Source organism: Geotrypetes seraphini, chromosome 4 (genome assembly GCF_902459505.1).
Source record: "Geotrypetes seraphini chromosome 4, aGeoSer1.1, whole genome shotgun sequence".
Taxonomy (NCBI): domain Eukaryota; kingdom Metazoa; phylum Chordata; class Amphibia; order Gymnophiona; family Dermophiidae; genus Geotrypetes; species Geotrypetes seraphini.
Window position 1 is genome coordinate 318,877,877 of NC_047087.1, and position 21,515 is coordinate 318,899,391.

General features: G+C 46.6%; 1 protein-coding gene across 3 annotated transcripts in view; it reads right to left on the reverse strand.

The window, feature by feature from the left end:
• The window catches only part of EIF3A (eukaryotic translation initiation factor 3 subunit A), a 330,727-nt gene that overhangs the window by 304,244 nt on the left and 4,968 nt on the right, over window positions 1-21,515 (reverse strand). For all 3 annotated transcript variants that reach the window (XM_033943256.1, XM_033943255.1, XM_033943254.1), the window contains exons 2-5: window positions 13,866-14,056; window positions 10,634-10,770; window positions 9,873-10,036; window positions 778-977 (exon numbers count right to left, since the gene is read on the reverse strand). In XM_033943256.1, the coding sequence (XP_033799147.1) occupies window positions 778-977; window positions 9,873-10,036; window positions 10,634-10,770; window positions 13,866-14,056 (692 nt within the window). The remainder of the gene's footprint in view (window positions 1-777; window positions 978-9,872; window positions 10,037-10,633; window positions 10,771-13,865; window positions 14,057-21,515) is intronic.

Here is a 21,515-nt window from a genome sequence, read left to right on the forward strand (position 1 = left end):
CAGCAGCCAGAACTTTGATTTATAAAATGACAATTGTACAGAATATTGTTTCTTTTTATAATTCAATAAAATAAGTTCAGTATAAAACTATTTGAGGCTTGTGTGGATGGGATCAAATGGTTTGCGGGGACGGGACAGGGATGGGGACCGGGACAAATTTTTCCCTGTGTCATTCTCTAATCTCAATGTCTCTAGAAACCACCAGGGAAATGGACTTGTAATGCTCAAGAAAAAGTGGCAGGAAGATATCAATGTCCAGCACCAACTCTCCTAAACTAATGCAGCTTTAAAATGGACAATTTTCTATTTGCTTTTATTGTTTAATTAATGGCTATGCACCAATGTTGCTACTAGCACTTAACACCTATTTTGTAGGTGTTAAGCACTCCATGCTAATGCTATCACATGGTGATGTAACTGTCCTGAGTCATACAGGAATGCTCGATCTCTGCCCCCAGACATGCCCCATCCAACATAAATTACTAAATATTTTTAGTGCATTCCAATTTGGACTTTCCAAAGGATGCCTCACCGCATCCAATGTTAAGCCATTTTAAGTTGCAGTAAAAGCACACTAGCAGTTTAGTAAAAGGGCCCCAAAATAAGGTAATGTAAAAACTGAATGTACATCTATGGAAACTTAAATTCTGTCCTCCTCCCACTCCACCCCTTAGATTTACACCCAATTTGTTGCTAAATTAATAGAAAAAGGTCACGTCTGCAGAGCCTTTTCTGAACAGCTCCTCCAGTCGGCCACAAGCCCAATCCATAACGCACCTGCCAGAGCTCCATACTGATGGCACTGTCCAGCTGCACCAGCCTGGTCTCCAGGTGCATAGATTGACTCTCAGGATTGTTCAGGTTGATAGCTGTGCTCTGATTGTGATGACGCTGGATCTGACCAAGGTGCATCCGCAGATTGTCACAGAGCTTACGGAACTCTGCCTTGCGGGTATACAGCAAGCAGAACTTAAATGCTATGATGAGAAAACAAGAGCAAGTCTCAATGGCACTCATTTACTCTATGCACTGTCTCCGATTACAGCTTCTTCCAGCAACTAATTTGCAAGCACACAGCTAGCTCTTCTTTTCAGTAACTGTTTTTGCAAGACAAACACAAGATGGAAAGCAAGCACTCTCACTAAATATACTTTAATAGTTACCGTGTTTCCCCTATCTTAAGACACTATCTTATATTAATTTTGGGCCCAAGAAAGACACCAGGTCTTATTTTTGGGATAGGTCTTATTTTTTTTCATGTACAATGATCATCTCTCCCTTCCTCTCCTCCATCCCAATTCTTCCTATTTCCTTTCTCTCCCCCACATGTGCAGCATCTTTCTATCCCTCCCTCCCTCGTGCAGCAGAACCCTGGCAGCTTCTACCCCTTCCTCCCATCCCTTGTGCAGAACCCATGCAGCTTCTATCCCGCCCTCTGTGTAGCAGAACCCTTGCAGCTTCTATCCCTCCCTCCCATTGTGCAGCAGATCCCTTGCAGCTTCTATCCCTCCCTCTCATTGTGCAGAAGAACCCTTGCAGCTTCTATCCCTCCCTCCCATTGTGCAGCAGAACCCTTGCAGCTTTTATTCCTCCCTCCCATTCCCCCCCGCTGACCCTTCCATCTCTCCCCCATCAACCACGAGACCAAAATACCTTGTAACAAACTCAACATAGTCAGCAATCTAGATAGGCTGCTTTGCGGCCTTCTCTCGTTCGGGCGTTCCTCTGCCGCATCACTGATGATGTCATCAGAAAAGTGGCACTCGAACGCCTGGGCGAGAGAAGGCCACAAAGCAGCCTGTCTAGATTGCTGCCGACACTGCGTTTGTTACAAGGTATTTGGGTCTTGCGGTTGGCGGGGGAGAGATGGAAGGGTTAGCAGGGGGGGGAAGTGCTGCTGCCGGTGACTAGGGCTTATTTTCATGGGTAGGGCTTATATTAAGACCTACCCCGAAAATCATGCTAGGGCTTATATTCGGGGAAACACGGTATTACACAAGCCAGAGCTTCATAAAATATCTGTATACTACCTAGGTGGTGCAGAGGCCTATGAACTGCCAGCCTAACCAGTAAACTTTAATGATACAAAGAGGGCTCCTGAATAAGGTGAACATGTCAACTCCAGCAGCCACCTAGTTTGGCTCTGGGATAAAAACAACTCTTACGAAGTTTCATTAAAGGAAATTTCCAGAGGCCTTTCCTCAATAAATCAGACAATAGCTTCCTTTACACAGATTTATTCACACTACTTTAAATGCAGCAATATAAAATAGAATTTGCTAAAATGTGAAGTAAAACGAATACTGGAATGTCCACAAATAGCTTTATGGTATGAGCCAGATCCCAAGAACAAACACTGCTTTCCAAGCCTTGAATAAATCAGACATGTATTAGGCAATGTCTGTTACAGTAGTCACATCTTTTCTCTTACTTACAGAGTCACGATTTCTCTATGCAAGCTGATGTAATTTGGGGGGAGGAGCCAGCAAACTAAACACCCATGAATAATCGAAACCTCGAATGCTGAAACCGCGAATACGGAGGAGAAGTGTATATTTACTTTTCTTTAGACAAGTAGTAAATTCTGTTTATAGGAGGCATCATTTCAGAAGCAAATTTCATATTTTCCATTAAATATTTTTTAAACAAATCTAAAGGAGTAAATAAAGCTGACTTGGGGAAATTTATTACTCGTAAATTGAGCCTCCAATTGAAATTCTCCAGCTGTTCAATTTTTCTTTGTAAAATGACTATATCCTTAACAACGGTAGCAGAAATATTTTGTAAAGAGGATATTTCATTACACATTTGATCCAGTTGAGTCCGTTTCAATTTTAATATTTTGAACTGAATCAGATAATTTGTCCAGTTTACTCACTAGTTTGGAAATATCACCAGCAGATTTAGTTGCTGCAGCTTCTAATTTTTGGAGCAGTCTCCAGATGTTCTGCAAAGCCAGCAGCAAGGAGTTGGTTCCCTCTGCTCTACTACTCGATGTCGTCTTGGTTTCCTGGATAACATGGGGTCCTCCTTCAGTTTGCATTGGGCTTGTTGGGTCCTCAGCATTCTCACCAATCACGTCCTCCTGAGCCGGATTGGGTGGTGAACAGGCTTCTGGGGGGGGACGGGGGACAATGGTGTTTCGAGCCCTAAGGCTCCAATGGGTCCCTCCACCAAGCAACCGCAAAGATTATTCCTCTCTCACTACGGCCGGTGAGCTTATTAAGAACCAGTCCATCGAAACTTGCCCGGGTGTAGGAGGATCCACTCAAACAACCCCCTTGCGGTTGATGTGAGACATCTTTCAATTCCCCATAAGGAGAGAAAGCACAGTTACTTACTGTAACAGGTGTTATCCAGGGACAGCAGGCAGATATTCTCACAAGTGGGTGACGTCATCTACGGAGCCCCGACGCGGACAGCTTTTCAAGCAAACTTGATTGAAGATTCAAGTTTGCTGTGCTGCACTATGCAAGTGTGCCTTCCTGCTCCACTAAAGGGCGCATCCCCTCCTCGTGATCCCCAGTTCAGATAACCAGCCAAGAAGCTAACCTCGGGGAGGTGGGAGAGTTGCGAGAATATCTGCCTGCTGTCCCTAGATAACACCTGTTATGGTAAGTAACTGTGCTTTATCCCAGGACAAGCAGACAGCATATTCTCACATGTGGGTGACCTCCAAGCTAACCAAAAAAGGGACGGAGGGAAGTTGGCAATTCAAGAAAACAGATTACGCAAAACCGACTGGCCAAACCGGCCGTCGCTCTTGGACAAAGTATCCAGGCAGTAATGGGAGGTGAAAGTATGAACCGAAGACCAAGTGGCAGCCTTGCAGATCTCCTCGATAGGCATGGACCTGAGGAAAGCGACAGAAGCCGCCATCGCTCGGACCTTATGTCCCGTAACCTGACCATGCAGCGCGAGACCAGCCTGAGCGTAGCAGAAGGAAATACAAGCCGCCAACCAGTTGGACAAGGTGCGCTTGGAAACAGGACGTCCCAATCGATTAGGATCAAAGGACAAAAACAATTGAGGAACCTTCCGATGAGCCTGAGTGCGTTGAAGATAAAAAGCCAACGCCCTCTTACAGTCGAGTGTGAAGCGCCACTTCCCCAGGATGAGAATGGGGCTTGGGAAAAAACACCGGAAGAACAATGGACTGATTGAGATGGAAGACAGACACCACCTTAGGTAAAAACTTGGGATGAGTGCGGAGAACCACCTTGTCATGATGGAATACAGTAAAGGCGGGTCCGCCACCAGAGCCTGAAGCTCACTAACTCATCGAGCAGAAGTGAGTGCCAGCAGGAAGATCACCTTCCAAGTGAGGAACTTCAGATGAGATTTATCCATAGGCTCAAACGGAGGCTTCATAAGTTGAGCAAAAACCACATTGAGATCCCAAACACCGGGGGAGGCTTGAGAGGAGGATGGACATTCAAGAGCCCCCTCATGAAGCGAGAAACCCAAGGATGGACAGAAAGAGACTTCCCATCAAGCTGCTGATGGAAGGCAGCAATCGCACTAAGATGTACTCGAATAGAATTTGTCTTAAGACCAGACTGAGACAAATGAAGCAAATACTCGAGAACCGAGGATACAGGAGCCGACAAGGGTTCTAGATGATTCGTAGAACACCAGGCAGAGAATCTCATCTACTTCTGGGAATAACAGAGCCTAGTCGAAACCTTTCGAGAGGCTTCCAAAACCTCCCTGACCGACCGGGAGAACTGAGGAGAAGTCAGGTGGAAAGGAACCAAGCCGTCAGATGTAGAGACTGCAGATTGGGATGTAACAACAAACCCCCGACTCTGAGACAGCAGAGAGGGAAAAACAGGCAGAAGAAGAGGCTCCCTGACATTGAGTTGAAGAAGGAGGGAGAACCACGGTTGTCGAGGCCACCGAGGGGCAACCAGGATCAGTGTGGCATGCATAGATTTGAGATGCACAAGCATCCGCAAGATAAGAGGAAAAGGCGGAAACGCGTAAAGAAACTTCCCCTCCCAAGCGAGAAGGAAGGCATCGGCCTCGAGGTGATCCAGGGAGTACATCCTGGAACAGAAGAGAGGCATTTTGTGATTGAGGGGGGAAGCGAACAGGTCTATCTGAGGGTCCCCCACCTCTCGAACACCTGACGCAAGACCCCGGAATGAAGAGATCACTCGTACGGCTGCAGGAGGTGGCTCAGCCTGTCCGCCAGAAAGTTACGCTCCCCTTGTATGTAAACCGCACGAAGAAAGATGTTGTGGCGAATCGCCCACTCCCAAAGACGAAGAGCCTTCCGGCACAGAGACCGAGACCCCTTGCCCCCCTGTTTGTTCACATAATACATCGCCACCCGATTGTCCGTGTGGACCAGGACCACTCGGTCCTGAAGCAGATGGCGGAAAGTCACAGCGGCCAAATAAATGGCCCGAAGCTCCAACAGGTTGATGTGACAGCGACGGTCTTCCGCCGACCACAGACCCTGGGTCCGCAGACTGTCGAGATGAGCCCCCCAAGCATACTCCGAAGAGTCCGTGGTCAGGACCTTGTGATGCGGAGGGGCGAGAAAGAGCAAACCCCTGGAAAGATTGGAAGAGTTGGTCCACCAACGGAGCGAGCGTCTCAAAGAAGGAGTCACCGCAACGAGACTGGAAGCTGGGTCCCGGTCCTGACGCCACTGCGAGGCCAACGTCCACTGAGGGATTCGAAGGTGTAACCGGGCAAACGGTGTGACATGGATGGTGGAGGCCATGTGACCCAAGAGAATCATCATGCGCCTCGCCGAGACCGAGGACAGCAGAGAAATCTGCTCGCTCATTCGGTGAGCGCAGCCAGCCGAGGAGGAGGGAGAAACGAACAAAGACGAACCGTTCCAGCACGGCCCCGATGAATTGTAGGGATTGCGAGGGGCACAACTGGGACTTGGGGAAGTTTACCTCGAATCCCAGACTCTGAAGAAATTTAATAGTCTGTTGGGTCGCTGAGATAACCCCCTCCCTCGACTGGGCTTTGATCAGCCAGTCGTCCAGGTAGGGGAACACCTGAAGGCCCCGGGACCATAGGGCCGCCGCCACCACAACGAGACACTTTGTGAAAACCTGTGGGGACGAAGCCAGCCCGAACGGAAGGACCCTGTACTGGAGATGCAGGTCCCCCACCTGAAACCGAAGGAACCGGCGACAAGCAGGATGCACCGGAACATGTGTATAGGCCTCCTTTAGATCGAGGAAGCAGAGCCAGTCCCCCTCGTCCAGCAAGGGATAACGAGTCGGAAGCGAGAGCATCCGGAACTTCTCCCGAACCAAGTCCAAGACGCAGGTCCCCGGTCTTCTTTGGGACCAAGAAGTAGCGGGAGTAAAAACCCCGCCCCCATTGACAAGGGGGAACTTCCTCCACTGCCCGCAGGCGAAGAAGGGCCCGAGCCTCCAAGAGAAGCAGGGGTAACTGCGCCCGATTGGAAGAACACGCGCTTGGCGGACTGTCGGGAGGCAACTCCCGGAAATTCAAGGTGTATCCGGAGGCAATCATGCCCAGGACCCATGCATCCGACGTGATGCGCTCCCAACAGGGGTAAAAGGTTCTGAGACGGCCCCCGATGGGAAGGGGCGCGGAGGGGGCCCGCTCCCATCCGCGGAGACCGTCAAAAAGACAGGGAAGGCTTAGCTGCGGCCGGCAGCTGAGATTTTGGCAAAGCCCGGGGGTGCGCCTGCTGACGCCTCGGGGGCGGGCACGAAAATGCCGGGGTTGACTTCTGGGGGTACCTCCGGGGAGGAGCCCGATAGGGCCTCAAAGGAGTCAGCTTCGCTTTGGGCCTCACCAGGGAAGCAAAAGACCTCTCATGCTCCGAAAGGCACTTAGTAGCGGCCTCGATGAAGTCATCGAATAGCTCATTCCCAACGCAGGGCAGGTTGGCCAGGCGATCCTGGAGGTTAGGATCCATGTCAACCAGCCGGAGCCACGCCAACCGGCGCATGGCTACCGCAAAGGCGGAGACACAAGACAAGAGCTCAAATGCGTCATACGCTGCGTGAAACAGATGGAGGCGCAGCTGGGACAGAGCCTCGACCAGCTGCCCAAATGCAACCTGGCGGGAGGCGAGCAAGTCGGCCTGGAAGGTGGGCAGAGACCGAACCAGATTCTTGAGGTAGAATGTGAAAGTGAACGAAGAGCAAATGGGATGCCCATGTGGGATCCCTTAGAGGGTTAAGCCAAGGGAACCTGTCACCAGGAGTGGGATCCCTAGGATAGTAGACTTGGGGGTGGGTCAGTAGAGTGGGCAGACCTGATGTGCTATGGCCTTATCTGCCATCATCTTCTATGTTTCTATGTTTCAATGAATAGTTCAGCACCCGGTTTGCCATCATTGAATTTTGGTAAAGTCTCCTTCCAAATTTATCCGCCGAAACACAGGACAGGTGAGATTTCTTAAGTGAGGACACAACCAGCAAGGACTGGTGAGACAACTGCTCTCGCTCAAACCCCGGGCAAGGAATCGTCCTATACTTGGATTCCATTTTTGAGGGAACCGCATAAGGGGTCTCAAGGTTGCGGATAAAGGCCTGGTTCAAGGGAAGCCGAAGAGACTCACGAGGCGGAGACGGCATGTCCAATTCCTCCAGGTATTCTTTCGTTATCTGGAATCCGACTGGAGGTCAAGGTGGAGAGCCCGCCCCATGTCTTGCACGAACCTCGTGAAAGAGGAAGGACAAGTGGCTCCCCGGTCCCCGGGGGAGGGGGGGGGAAAGAGTAGCTGAACGGGACCATCCCACAACCGAAAACGAGGGGGAAGCCTCACGAGAATAACGAGGTTCCCTCTCCGCACCCCCACGCCCCGAACCCCAGGACACCGCACTCAAGGAGCGTGCCGGGGTCAAGGACCGATGGCGCCTCGAGGAACCCCTCGGGAAAGACCCCGGGGTACGAGGCACCGAAACTCTATGATGGCTCGGGGACCGGTCCCCAGACTCCCTCGAAGAAGTCCGAGCACCCCGGCCCGGAGCCTCGGACCAAGGAGGAGTCAGCAATAGCTTGGGATTGAAGAGAGACAACTCAGACACCCGTAGATGCCCCTCAGCGTGTGCCGTCGGGGAACGGCCCCGTCTCGGAGGAGAATCCCGGGCGCGCTTAGCCAGCCGCCGGAACGAGGCCGAAGCAGGCTTCGACCGGCGCTTCACCTCCCAGCACCTCGAGGGCGAGGAACGTCTCGAGGCCCAGGGCAAGGAATCAGAGGAAGAAGAGAGATGCCTGGAACGGCGCACCTTGCCCCAAGGAGCCTCGATACGAGGCTCAGGCTGGTCCAGCGCACGCGAGGTCAAGGCCAGGTGCAGGTGGGCCAACGCAGAGGAAAGCTCTGAGGAGATCATCGCACAGAGCATGTCCTGAAAAACGGGTACCGACAGCATCAAGGGCATGTCGGACGCCGCAGTGCACTCCATCGAGGGCGACCTCGACACTGAGTATTCCCACGTGGTGGAGGCACGCCCCGAAGGCTTGGAGGGCTTAGCCGGGGCCACTGGCAAGGTACTCCCACCATGCCTGGCCGGAGCCCCCGAGGATGGCTTCTTCACTGGTGTCGAACCTGAGGAAGGAAGAGGGGACTTACCCGGAGCCGAGGGCTTCGAGGCCGAGGACAGCTGAGGCAGGGCCGAGGTCAAGGCCGGGGCCGACATCGAGGCCGAGGGCTGCTCCACTGCAAACAAGTCCGCCATAAGGGCCCAACGGCAGTGGAGAGCACGATGTTGAAAAGTAGCGCACCGGGGGCAGGAATCAGTGGGATGGTCAGCCCCCAGGCACAAGATGCACCACCGATGAGGATCGGTGATCGACAGCAGCCGATCACACCTGGTGCACTTTTTAAACCCGTACAAGGGCCGGGACATAAAGCAAGAAAAAAAAAAAGCCGCGGCTAACGAGGCCACGACAACCCGGGAGCCCCCGGGAGCCGAAAAAAACGCAAAACTTCGCAACAAAAGCAGGAACAAAACAAAATACTCACGCACAGCGACTCACTGACAAAATCAATAAAGCCGCGGTGCTAGAAGGCACGTTCGGAACGGAGAGACCAAAAACAGGACTATCTGGCTCCGCGGAAACGATAGAACTGGGGATCACGAAGAGGGGATGCGCCCTCTAGTGGAGCAGGAAGGCACACATGCGTGGTGCAGCACAGCAAACTTGAATCTTCAATCAAGTTTGCTTGAAAAGCTGTTCGCTTCGGGACTCCGTAGATGACGTAACCCACATGTGAGAATATGCTGCCTGCTTGTCCTGGGATAATATAAATTTCATGGTCGGTAAATACGCAACCAAAAGGTAATGCAAGGTAAGACGGAGCTCCAGCTCTTAGCTGCTATCACGCCGCCGCCATCTTGTTTCTCACAGAAGTCACATCTCATCGTAACCCTACAGTGCCAAAATATGAGCAGGAATTTGCCCAGCTTGCCCTCACCAAGTTTGATAGGTGAGCCAAAAACCTAATCTAAATCCCTACCAAAATTTCCAGCATTTACCAGAGGTTATGGCAATCAGCACCCAACATCATTTCAATGAGCCAGAAAATCTGAGATACATATAAGAGTTCAAGATTCTACCATAGATTATTTGGGCCATCATTTTCAAAGATAGTTATCTGATCATTCACATGGAATTTTAATAAATTCCTGTTGAATCCCAGGAGATCCTAGGATTCCGATTTGCAAAGGCTAAAAATGTTTCTACCACATCAATTGCTTCTTGTTCCATGTACATTTATGTGAACCTAACTTATCCCTATGCAAATCATTTTAGAATAGAAAGGACCATCTTTGTCTTGCTGTTTACAAACTCATATACCTGTAGAAGGACTTTGGAGGAGGAGGAGGAAATAGGCTAGGGGGGCTTTTTCTCTGTACCTTGCTGAGCAATATCATGGTACAGACGCTCCACTTTTGAGTTGTTCCGCAGAAGGTCCAAGCACTGCCTATACGATTCCCACAGAAACTTAACCCAGGGAGTGAGCAGCAGTCTATCAGTGCGATCCTGAGTATCTTCTCCACTCACAGCACTCAGAAGTACACTGCAAACAAGAGGACATAAGTGTGAAAATCGCCTCCCAAACACTTTGGTCCTTTTTTTTTTTTTTTTACTGTTATCTTATATACAATATAATCAGCTATTAAATTTTAATCTAAGTATAGATACTAACATGTAAGTACAAACAAATATGGAGTTTAACAGAAGTAATCTTACACTCACAGAGGGACATGACCAAAATACTGAAAAGGCCATCTCATTTTCTAACTGTGCCAACGAATATCTGGGATTTAACTTTTTACAGTTATTGCTGAATGTTTAATTGATAAGATGTCTGTCCATTGTCTGTTCATATCCATGCAACTAAAGGGCGATTAGTATATTATGTATGTAATCAATGTGTTAACCGCATAGTTTTATGCGGTATATAAATTTTTAAATAAATATTAAAGCTCTAGTGTCCCACTAGAATCACATTGAACTTTTCTTTTGTTCCATATATATGCCATGCAATTACTAAACGCGTATCATGGGGTTGAAAAAGCTGGACAGAAACAAATTTGGTAAAATGCTGTTCACTAGAACATCCGTGAACGGCATAACCCAAGGCAACCACAAAAGCAGTTCAGGGAGATACTACCTTTCTGGAGTTTGGATATTATCCAGATCTTCTATATCCAGCACCATCTGCTGAGATGACTCCTTAGCAGATTCTGTTTTCTCCTCAGCCAGCTTCAAGTATGCACGAACGACATCCTCCAAGGACTTGATATTCACCTACATCACAAACAGAAAATAAGAGTGATTTTATCTCATTCAAACAATAAGCTGGTATAAAAACAAAACAAAAACTAGAAGTCTAATCACATAAAGGGAAATAATTTAAAAACATGTTAAGTTATTTTAAAGGCTATGCATTCTCTCAGGACAACAGCTGTTTTAAGCTAATCACCCGCACCGTAGTTTTTTCTACTAATGCCCAAATCCTCAGAAGCACCATCTGGGGTTCAAATAGTTTCACTGCCCTGGCTTCACGTGCCATCTCATCACTGGATCATATAATATTATTTTGTGATTATTATTCCAACTATTATAAATATAGTGCTAATTACATCATTGTGAGTAAAGTGTAAGCAATACTTCTATGTGGTCTGCCACTAGGGCAGGAAAGATTATTAGGGCCGACACCTTGATAAAGCAACCCAGCGAAACATGTCATGTCGGTGACATACCCTAGCAGCTTTGTATTAAAAAAAAAAAAAAAAGCTACTCCAGTTTTAAGTTGCTGAATAAAGTTTAACTGGTTGAAAAGAAGTGTGGACTCTCAGATTTAGTTGAAGGGGTGTACAGAGGGCATTGGTGGGTTCACCTATATCACTGGTATTCTGGTGGAGGCACTACAGTGCCACACCCTTCAGAAATCACTGGAAAGGTGTAGCAAAAGTTCAGGCTCAAGAACAGATTACAGGCACCTCCTTGGAGATCTTAAAAGATGCCCAAAATAAAGCCCGAGAGCCCAAGCAGAAGTGTCTGAATAAGAATAAGCTTCAAGCAAGAAAAACTCAGAGGAGTAGTCATAGAAGAAAAAGCAACAGCAAGAAGTGCAGACATTAATATTAGTTGGCTGAGAAAACAACAGGGAGAGCTCTCACCCAAAGGGCTTGAAATGCAGGTGCCAGTGACTGAGCTGCACGACTGGAGGGGAACACGATAGCCCTGCCACCACCAATACAAAATGTAAAGGCTCTGACCCGCAGGGAACATCCTAAACCTTGCCCTGCCACTGCTCTTTACTTTCCAGCATGAGAGAAGCGCTTAACAATCTCAGCTGAGATAGAAAGGAAAAGAAACTCACCACTGTAAAGAGAGTGGGGCAGAGAGAGGGATCTGGGGTGACTAATAGGTCCTTTTACTAAAAGAGGGGGTAAGTGTACCCTCTTAGCCTATATACTAGTGCTGCCCGATTCAGGAAAGAAAATTTCAATTCAATAGGCTGATTTTTCAATTCGATTTTCCTGCCCAATTGGGTGGGGTTTATTTTATAGCCTGTTGACCCACATTACACCCCCTTTTCCCTCTCCCACCCACACTTGTGTAAACAAAATAAACAAACAAAAGACTTTTCCTCTCTCTCTTAAATCCTAGCTCACATTCGCGGTCTAACACCAGCTCTGGCAGAATACACATTTCAAATCTTGACACATTGTAATCACAAAACAGAAAATAAAATTAGCTTTTCTACCTTTTGTTGTCTGGTCATTATTCAAATCATTTTGGTCCCAGGCTCTGCGACAAACGTATTGACAACTCGCTTGCCAGGGTCTCTTGCCCATTTGTCGTTTTCTTCTTTCTCCGTGCTAACCATCCATCTTCGTCCTCCCCCGGAGGTCTGGCATCTTTCCTTTTTTTCGTCTCTATTCCCGTAGCTGCTGCGATGGACCTCACCATCCCCAGATCCACAATCTCTCCTTTTCTCAACTATCCTTTCATCTAGCAGCTCTCCCTTTCTCTGTCTAACTACCCTCCTACCCAGTATCTCTATGCCCCCCACACCATCCCTTGTGTCCAACTTCTCTCCCTTTCTGTTCCTTCCCTCCCTAAATCCCATTGGCCACCATCTCTCTCCCTCTCCTGTTTTTAGGTCCATTATTTCTTCTATCCCTCCCCCATCTCCCCTCTCCATGATCTCCCCCAAGTCCATCTCCTCCCTCCCCCCCAGCTCATCTCTCCCATCCATCTTCTCTCCATCTCTCCCTCTCCAGTCCACCAACGCCACCTCCCCCCTCCACCAAGTTCATCTCTCCCATGCATCTTCTCCCCATCTCACCTCTCCAGTCCACCAACTCCCCCAAGTCCATCTCCCCCCACTACGCATGTTCATCTCTCCCATCCATCTTCTCCCCATCTCCAGTCCACCAACTCCCCCAAGTCCATCTCCTCCCCACTACACATGTTCATTTCTCCCATCCATCTTCTCCAATCCAACTCCCCAAAGTCCATCTCCCCCCTCCCCCCAGCTCATCTCTCCCATCCATCTTCTCTCCATCTTTCCCCTCTCCAGTCCACCAACGCCACCTCCCCCCCTCCACCAAGTTCATCTCTCCCATCCCATCTCTCCTTCTCCAGTCCAACTTCCCCAAGTCCATCTCCCCTCTCCCCCCATATACCTTTATTTTGACGTTACAACATGTTGCCGGTGGCGGTAGTGATTTAGCGAACCACTCCTGCCGCCACTCCTTCTCTCCACTGCAACCCGCCCTCAGTGGAAACTTCCTGTTTCCGCTTGGGTGGCTGGAGTAGCAGCAGGGTAGTGAATCGCATTCGCTACTGCCACTTGTGCCTGGCCGGGGAAGAAAGGAGAAATACTTCAGGCCGGGGAGGAGAGAGCCTTGCTGCTGCCTATCTGCACACAGAGATCCATTCGGGCTTTCCCTCTGCCACCAGAGTCCTTGCTTCTGATGTAACTTCTGCTTTGGCAAAACCAGAAGTTACATTAGATGGAAGGACTCCGGTGGCAGAAGTAAAGCCCGAACAGGTCTCTAGCAAGGGGGCTGACTAATCAGTAAGTTCGATTTTTTTGCCAAAACAAATCGATTCGAATCGATTCACCCGAAGTAAATCGTGAATAGATTCAAATCGCGAATCGGGCAGCACTACTATAAACTCCCAGCTCAACTCAACTGAACTAAGAACAGGAGCAAAGAGGGGCAGGAGAAACCATTCATCTGCCTGCCGTAGATAGAGAATAGTGGCTAACCAAGGAGCATGCCATCCTATGTGACAGAGCTCAATTTAATGCTCTGTTTCCACCTACTGGTCATAATCCACAAGTCTGGATTCATCTGCTGCTGATGCTGACAAGGAAGCCTTACCTGCTGGCAGATGTTCTTGTACTGATACAACCCTTCCTTTGCCAGGTGGCTCTTGCGGAGGTCCACACAGAGCTCCAGGTATTTCAGCATAATAGGCTCGTGAATTTTCTGCCATGTTCGATGCTTTTTGCTCTTGATCACATCATATAAAACATCGAGAGCAGGCTGCTTCTTGCCAACCTCAAGGAATTCTGTGAGAAAATACTGCAATTAGAACTATATCCATACAAACTGACATTAATATATTGACTCGGAAGATTTTTTTTTTCCCTTTCCACTAACCCTGATAAAAGAAAACCCACACAAAAGGCACTTTTCTTAAGAAAGCTGCTTCCAGCTCCAACAAGAAAGCAACTTTCTATGTAGCTTGCCTAGCATTTCTTCTTTCATGCTTCTAAATATTTCAAATATTATAAACTCCTCAACGTTTGCCAAAAGGTTCTTAAAAAGATACAAAAAGAGAGGCAAAAATGTCAATAAGGACTCTATGAGTGGGTCTATCAGCCAATCACTTCTAGCAAACCAAACCACACTAATAATAAATGTCAATTTAGAGATAGGGACGCTCTCAGTGTGAGGTTATTAGCGACGGGAGAACAAACTCCAGCGCTTCCACTTACAAAGGCGAAGGTGAATCACCCCGCCTGCACACCATCATCGGGCGTTCCTAGTGTGCAAAATCAATAGTGCAGAATTAATATAATAAATAAGTCACAAACTGTGACATTGTTCCATGTGTGCTAATACTATCACCGCGTCTTGTTGGCATGATCCTCACACCCACAGGGAATTTCAGTTAAGGAGTCACACCACTTGTGAATCACGGTGGGTTGTGTATGTCATCAGCTGTCCCTGTGGGTTATCTTACGTAGGACGCACATGCAGAATGATCAAAACCAGGTTGACGGAACACAAGAGTAGACTCCATCAGGCTGTTGAGGCAGCTCCAATGGTTCCCCATTGTTTACAATTGGGCCATGGGTTCCAACACTTGGATGGTGTTGGAACAGATTCCTGACACCTAAAGAGGGGACAGAATGACACAGCTCCAATTGAGAGAACAATATTGGATTTTCCAGCTTGGCACGGTCATTCCGGGGGGTCTTAATGAATGTATGGAGTGGAATACTATTGTTTGATCTTTTGGTGACTCCTCCCCTGTTTTTTCTTTTCTCGTTTTTTATTGGTTGAAAGTGTTTGATGTCATCTTGTATCTGCTTTTAAGCCCGTTCAGTTGCCTCTGCGGGCTCTCCTGCTTCCCTCCCAGCCGGTTCTGCTCCAGCCATATGATCCTGATGAAGGGTTCCACCTGAAACCGGTTGATCCAATGACTATTCTGGTCTCCTGCAATTTTCATTGACTTCATTTGGCTCATTTTAAAAGCTAAGTTGGCTGTGGTTTCATTTTACATCTTGGGGATCAGGCTGGGGAGGACTCTATGAGTGGGTTTTCAGTTTGTTCACTCTCTCACTTGTTCACAGTTTGTGACTTATTTATTTGTTCTCCCGTCGCTAATAACCTCACACTGAGAGCGTCCCTATCTCTAAATTGACATTTATTATTAGTGTGGTTTGGTTTGCTAGAAGTGATTGGCTGATAGACCCACTCATAGAGTCCTTATTGACATTTTTGCCTCTCTTTTTGTATCTAAATATTTCAAAGCATTCATAAGGAAGCTTTTTGATTAATGGCCAAAAAACAACCTGCTAGAGGAAAAATGGCCACAACCTGCCACTAATGGGTTCAGCGCACAGATGAATAGGCCTGCGGATTCTGAGCAACAGTAGCTGTTACCCAAACATTCTACTCTGAAATGCTGAACTTAGATTCAAACTATCACTTTGTGGCCCCAGTGAACATAATACAACTGAAATGTTCTGCATTTAAAACCGCACTCACCAATTCTTTGGAAACTAAACTAGGTCCTTATGATTCTCTATATCAGGGCTTCTCAAATGGGACCACAGGCTAGTCGACTTTTAAGAATATCCCTAATGAAAACGCAAGAGAGAGATTTGTATACCCGTCACCTTATAATACACAAATCTCTCTCTTGCGTTTTCATTAGGGATATTCTGAAAAGTCGACTAGCCTGTGGTCCCATTTGAGAAGCCCTGGTATAGAGAAGAATACAACAGTTTCACATGGATGGTATCTTCTAATGCAGTGTTCTTCAACCATCGGTCCATGGACCAGTGCCGGTCCACAGAAAATTCCTGCCGGTCCACAGGACCAGCATGTACATTAGGCCCAGAACAGTGTTCTTCAACCTCCAGTCCACGGTGCGATCGATGCGGCGTTATCTTCGAGCCAGCTCCCTCTCTAACTGATTCAGTGCACAAAGCCACGGGCAGTGGCTCCTACAGGCATCCTGCGCCTGAACCGGAAGCCTTCTCTCTGACATTGCAACGTAAGAGGGAAGGCTTCCAGATGAGGCACGGGATGTGTAAGGTGCAATTAGTATTATTATGGGGGCGGGGTCTGGGGATGGAGATTGGGTAGAGATGGGCGGGGTCTGGCCCATGACTTAGCCCCGTGTTCTTCAACCGCCGGTACACGGGCCGATGCCGGTCCACAGAATAATTCTTTTATTTCTGCCGGTCCATAGGTATAAAAAGGTTGAAAAACACTGTTCTAATGCACCAGACGTATGTACTCATGAACAATATGAAGCTCTTCTAGCCCTGAGGATTACTCTGCAAACCACTTAAGGCATACTATTTGAATCTCTGGTAAATCAAAATAAATTGAACACACACAATAGCTTTAAATCAATCACAGCCTGGTTTACACTGAACAGAAGGTAGTGTGCTGCCATATAATCTTCAATGTTTTAAACACACCACCAATGAATAAAAACAAACTATACAAAAGGGATATGATAAGAGATCTATAAAATAAGAGGGAAGGAAAGGGTTAACAGGGAATGGCATAAAAACTAGGGAAAACTCCATGAAATGAATAAACACTTAAATATCTCCATCCCCCCCAAAATGAATAAATGCCCAAGAAACAGGCATTTTTCAGTGGAAGAGCTCTGGATCAAATGGTTACAGGATGAAGATGATAGCTTGTAACCCAAGAATAGTCTAAGTTAGTTTTTATTTTACAGACAAGATAGAAGATACATGGAGCAGCCCCTGAGGCTGATTCAGAATACGGCAGCAAAGTTGATATTCGGAAAGAGAAAATTTGACCATGAGACAACTTCATTGGCTTCCTGTTTACTTTAGGATACCATTTAAATGTATTTGTGTAGTATTCAAAATCTTACATGGTATATTTGCACAACGATCTCTTGACTCAAGAAACATTCAAAAATACAAACTTTCTTTTCCATCTTAAGGGAATAAAGTCAACTGTTCGATCTTATAATGAAATTCCATCTTCTATTAGAACTCTTGCTTCCCTTCAGACGTTTCGTAAATCTATGAAAACATTACTATTCCAACAGTATTTAGATAATGGTTTCAGGGAAAACAAATAATTTTGTTCATTAGTCGACTACCTAAATTTTGGAACGCAATCCCGCCAACCATCAGATCACTGACAGGTTTACTAAACTTCAGGAAAGCGATAAAAACTCAGCTTTTTACCACTCTTAAAGACACCCCTAACCTTTATTTCTACCCCAGCAAAGCTAAATACTGCCTCACCGAATGTGCCTTCCACTTGACTTATAGGTGTAACAGTCTCTATTTGAACACTGTTCTTTAACCTTTTGACACCTATGGACCGGTGGAAATAAAATAATTATTTTGTGGACCAGCAGTTAAAGAACACTGGACTAAGTCATGGGACAGACCCCACCCATCTCCTCCCAATGTCCGCCCCAGACCCCTCCCCCATAATAGTACTAATTGTAACACCATTTTTTTCCATTCATTTTTCATATATACGCAAACACAATATAATCTTATTAACAACACATAATAGTTACCCACAAAATTAAACTACACAAAGCACACTGTATGCTTCTCAATATTCATTCCTACCTCCATGCAAATAAGGGACCAAAAACTAAAAGTACTAATATTTACAAACAAACCCTAAGGTGCAAGACTCTGCATGCAGTACAACCCCCACAGGAAAACAAACAAATGCATTTCTTCCTGAACAGACAAATCAATCACTAAATTAAAAAAATAAAATCATTCCCCCTACCGTTGTTGAATCCCTCCCTCCATGCTGTGCCTTGCCTTCTGGCCTGCCCCCCAGTGTGATCTTCGGGTCGGCACCCTCTTCCTCAGTGCTAGTGCACAAAGCCATGGGCAGCGGCTTCTCGCGTGTCCCGCGCCTCATCTGGAAGCCTTCCCTCCGATATTGCAATGTCAGAGAGAAGGCTTCCGGTTCAGAAGCAGGATGCGCATAGGAGCCTCTGCCCATAGCTTTCTGCACTGCAGCACTGAGGAAAAGGGAGCCAGCCCAAAGACAACGCCGCATCGATCACACCATGGACCGGCGGCTGAAGAGCAGGAAATTTCTGCGGCCCGGCACCAGTCCACAGACCAGCTGTTGAAGAACTGTTCTAAACTATGCAAGATCTTATCTGCCTACTACATGTACCTACACCAAGAGTACCTTAAAATTGTCCTATACTTTGAACGTATTGTATTTCTAGCTGCTATACTTATAGGGCTTATCGCTTGCCATGCTGTTGCCAGCCCCCCAAATATGTATTCAGTCTTCCACGCAGTTCATAGGAATTATGTCTGTTGCTGTTCATCCTTTTAATCTGTTGTTCTGTGTATCTGCTATATGTGAAGTTGTAACTTTGTTGCTAACCTTCTACTGTGTTATGTAAACTTGTAACCCGTTATGGGCTCTTCTGGCAGGACAGGCTAAAAAATCAACTAAATTAATAAATGAATGATGCTTATTTTGTTAGCCTAGTCAAGCTCCTTTTTATGAGATGATATGGTATATAAATCTAACTCTTAGATTAGATTAGAAAGGACAATGCAAAATTTAAGAAGGCATGGGACAAGCACAGAGAATATCTGAGGAAGAGGAGGGATTATGAAGATGAGAAGATTGGATGGGCCATAGGGTTTTATGGTATCTGCTTTAAAGTATATCTGACAATTCTTTCCTTAAGTCAGTTGCACTTAAATCAGTTGACCAGCCTGTGGACCCATTTGATTCCTGCTCTATACCAAACACTATGGAGACTGAATGAGCAATCCTTTGAAAGACAGCACAGTTTATATAATACTGAGACTAAAAAGGAAGAGTACAACAGTTTCACATGGATGATATCATCTAATGGACCAAAGACATATGTACTAATGAACAAATAGGTGTTGTCCCCTCGTACAACAGATAGAGGTAGAGAAAAACTGAATTTTTCCTCTGAACTTACCAGTATATTTTACTGGTACTCAGTAGAAATATCTAGGATACCTCTGATCATTTTCTTTCCTTTAGTCAGTTATCTTTATTCGTATACCTGTTTGAAAAATCTCCCCCTTTCCTTTGGCTCTGCCATTTTTCTACCTGCTACCTGTGCGTCTGAGGATCTCCTCGGGAGTGGGAGAACACTCCGACCCTCACCAACACTCCAGCCACTGAGCCAGTTGGAGGGCTCAACGGGAAACCTGTTTGAAAGATCTCCCCCTTTCCTTTGGCTCTGCCATTTTTCTACCTGTGGGAGACAACTCTGCCCCTCACCGATGCTCCAGCCACTGAGTAAGTTGGAGGGCTCAGCGCCTAACGGCGCACAGCCATTCAGTGTGCTGTCTAAGGTGCGCGTCTAAGGTGCTCGCCTTAGCAAGCGCCTTTGCAAAGCGACCAAGAAGTGACCTTACCTCCATCCTTGGTAAGGACCAACCCACATTCTATTCAAAGTCACAGCCTCCATCCACCCGACATTGCCCCTTGAAATTGCCCCAGGACACCCGATTCCTCTTTAGTCCTAGTGGAGACCAGTGAACCTCAACATGCAGAGGAAGGAGGAGGAAGTCCTCCATTTTACCCCTCTTCGGCCCAACAACCTCCAAGAGAAAAAACAACTTCCCATCCCCCAGAAAATCACCTACAACTGCACTCCCATATACTCCTACTTCCATCTTTCCCAATGAAAACAATACCACAAAAGCAAACATAAGCTATCCTACTGATCACCCTGCTCCTAACCAACTGGAAGTGAGATAGATGACAGGAGCCTATGGGGGACTTTTACAGGCTGTGAGACCTATTCCTAAATTTTGCTGAAGTTGTTAGTCACGGGCTTGTGCAAACTGGTTTCAGTTCAGATGCTGAGATGCTAATGTGTAAAAAAGTAAACAAAGGTTGGTATATTCAAAAGTGAATGGTTTTTCTGAAATACCTCAGCCCCACCACTCCACCGCTGTGTTTGCTTCAAAACCGCGGGAGATTTACGTGGCAACTCATCATAGGTATTAAATTTATCTAAATGCTGTGGCAATTTTTCAAAATTATCATTTTTGTAAACTAAAATATGTATTTTTAATTTTAAAAATATTTTTAATATTAAAAATACATTATTTTAGTTTACAAAAATGATAATAATATTGAAAAATTGCCACAGCATTTAGATAAATTTAATACCTATGATGAGTTGCCACGTAAATCTCCCGCGGTTTTGAAGCAAACACAGCGGTGGAGTGGTGGGGCTGAGGTATTTCAGAAAAACCATTCACTTTTGAATATACCAACCTTTGTTTACTTTTTTGCTATCATTGAAGAAGGGTTGGTTTTAGAAATAATAACTAATATACTGGTATTGGACTAGAGATGCTAATGTGTAGCATGTGAGTGTGTGGATTTCTTGCTCAAGGATACCAACCACTGCTGGAAAGATAATGAACAGTGCTGAAAGAAAAAATGCTAGTCAGCAGAACACTCCTGATAAAGTGATGCCAGGCTAATGCGCTCAGGCATGGATATTTATGTACCCGTGTGAAGAATGGAAACTTCAAGAAGAAGAAAGTTCTAGAAGCTATGCCTGTCCAGGGACCCCCTACCCCCCAGGGAAGAATAGAGACCTGGACTAGGAGAGGGTTAGATAGGCATTTGGTTTATCCAATAGGGTGATACATATTCCCAGCCAGGGGAAGGATCTGAGAAAAAAATACTTTCTGTATAAAACCCCCATGCTCTGGCAGTCTCTGTAGAGAGACTGCGTCAGACTTACAGATGCCGGCACTGTTGGTATGAGGTTTTTTCTCTCTATTGTATATGTCCAAACTGATTTAGTTCTGATTTGACAAATGCTGTTATAATACTTATTACTAGAAAAAAAAGTTATTTGCTTTGGAATATACAAGCCCTGATAAAAGACAGCATCGACAAGCATCTAGTCTAGAAAGGAATAAACTGATAAAAACAAGCCAACATGGCTTCTGCAAGGGAAGATCGTGCCTAACGAGCTTATTGCACTTCTTCGAAGGTATTAACAAAGGGAACCCCAAAGACATCGTATACTTAGATTTCCAAAAAGCTTTTGACAAGGTACCCCATGAACGCCTTCTACGGAAACTGAAGAACCATGGGGTGGAAGGAGACGTACATAGATGGATCAAAAATTGGTTGGCGGGTAGAAAGCAAAGGGTAGGAGTGAAGGGCCACTACTCGGATTGGAGGAGGGTCACGAGTGGTGTTCCGCAGGGGTCGGTACTCGGACCGCTG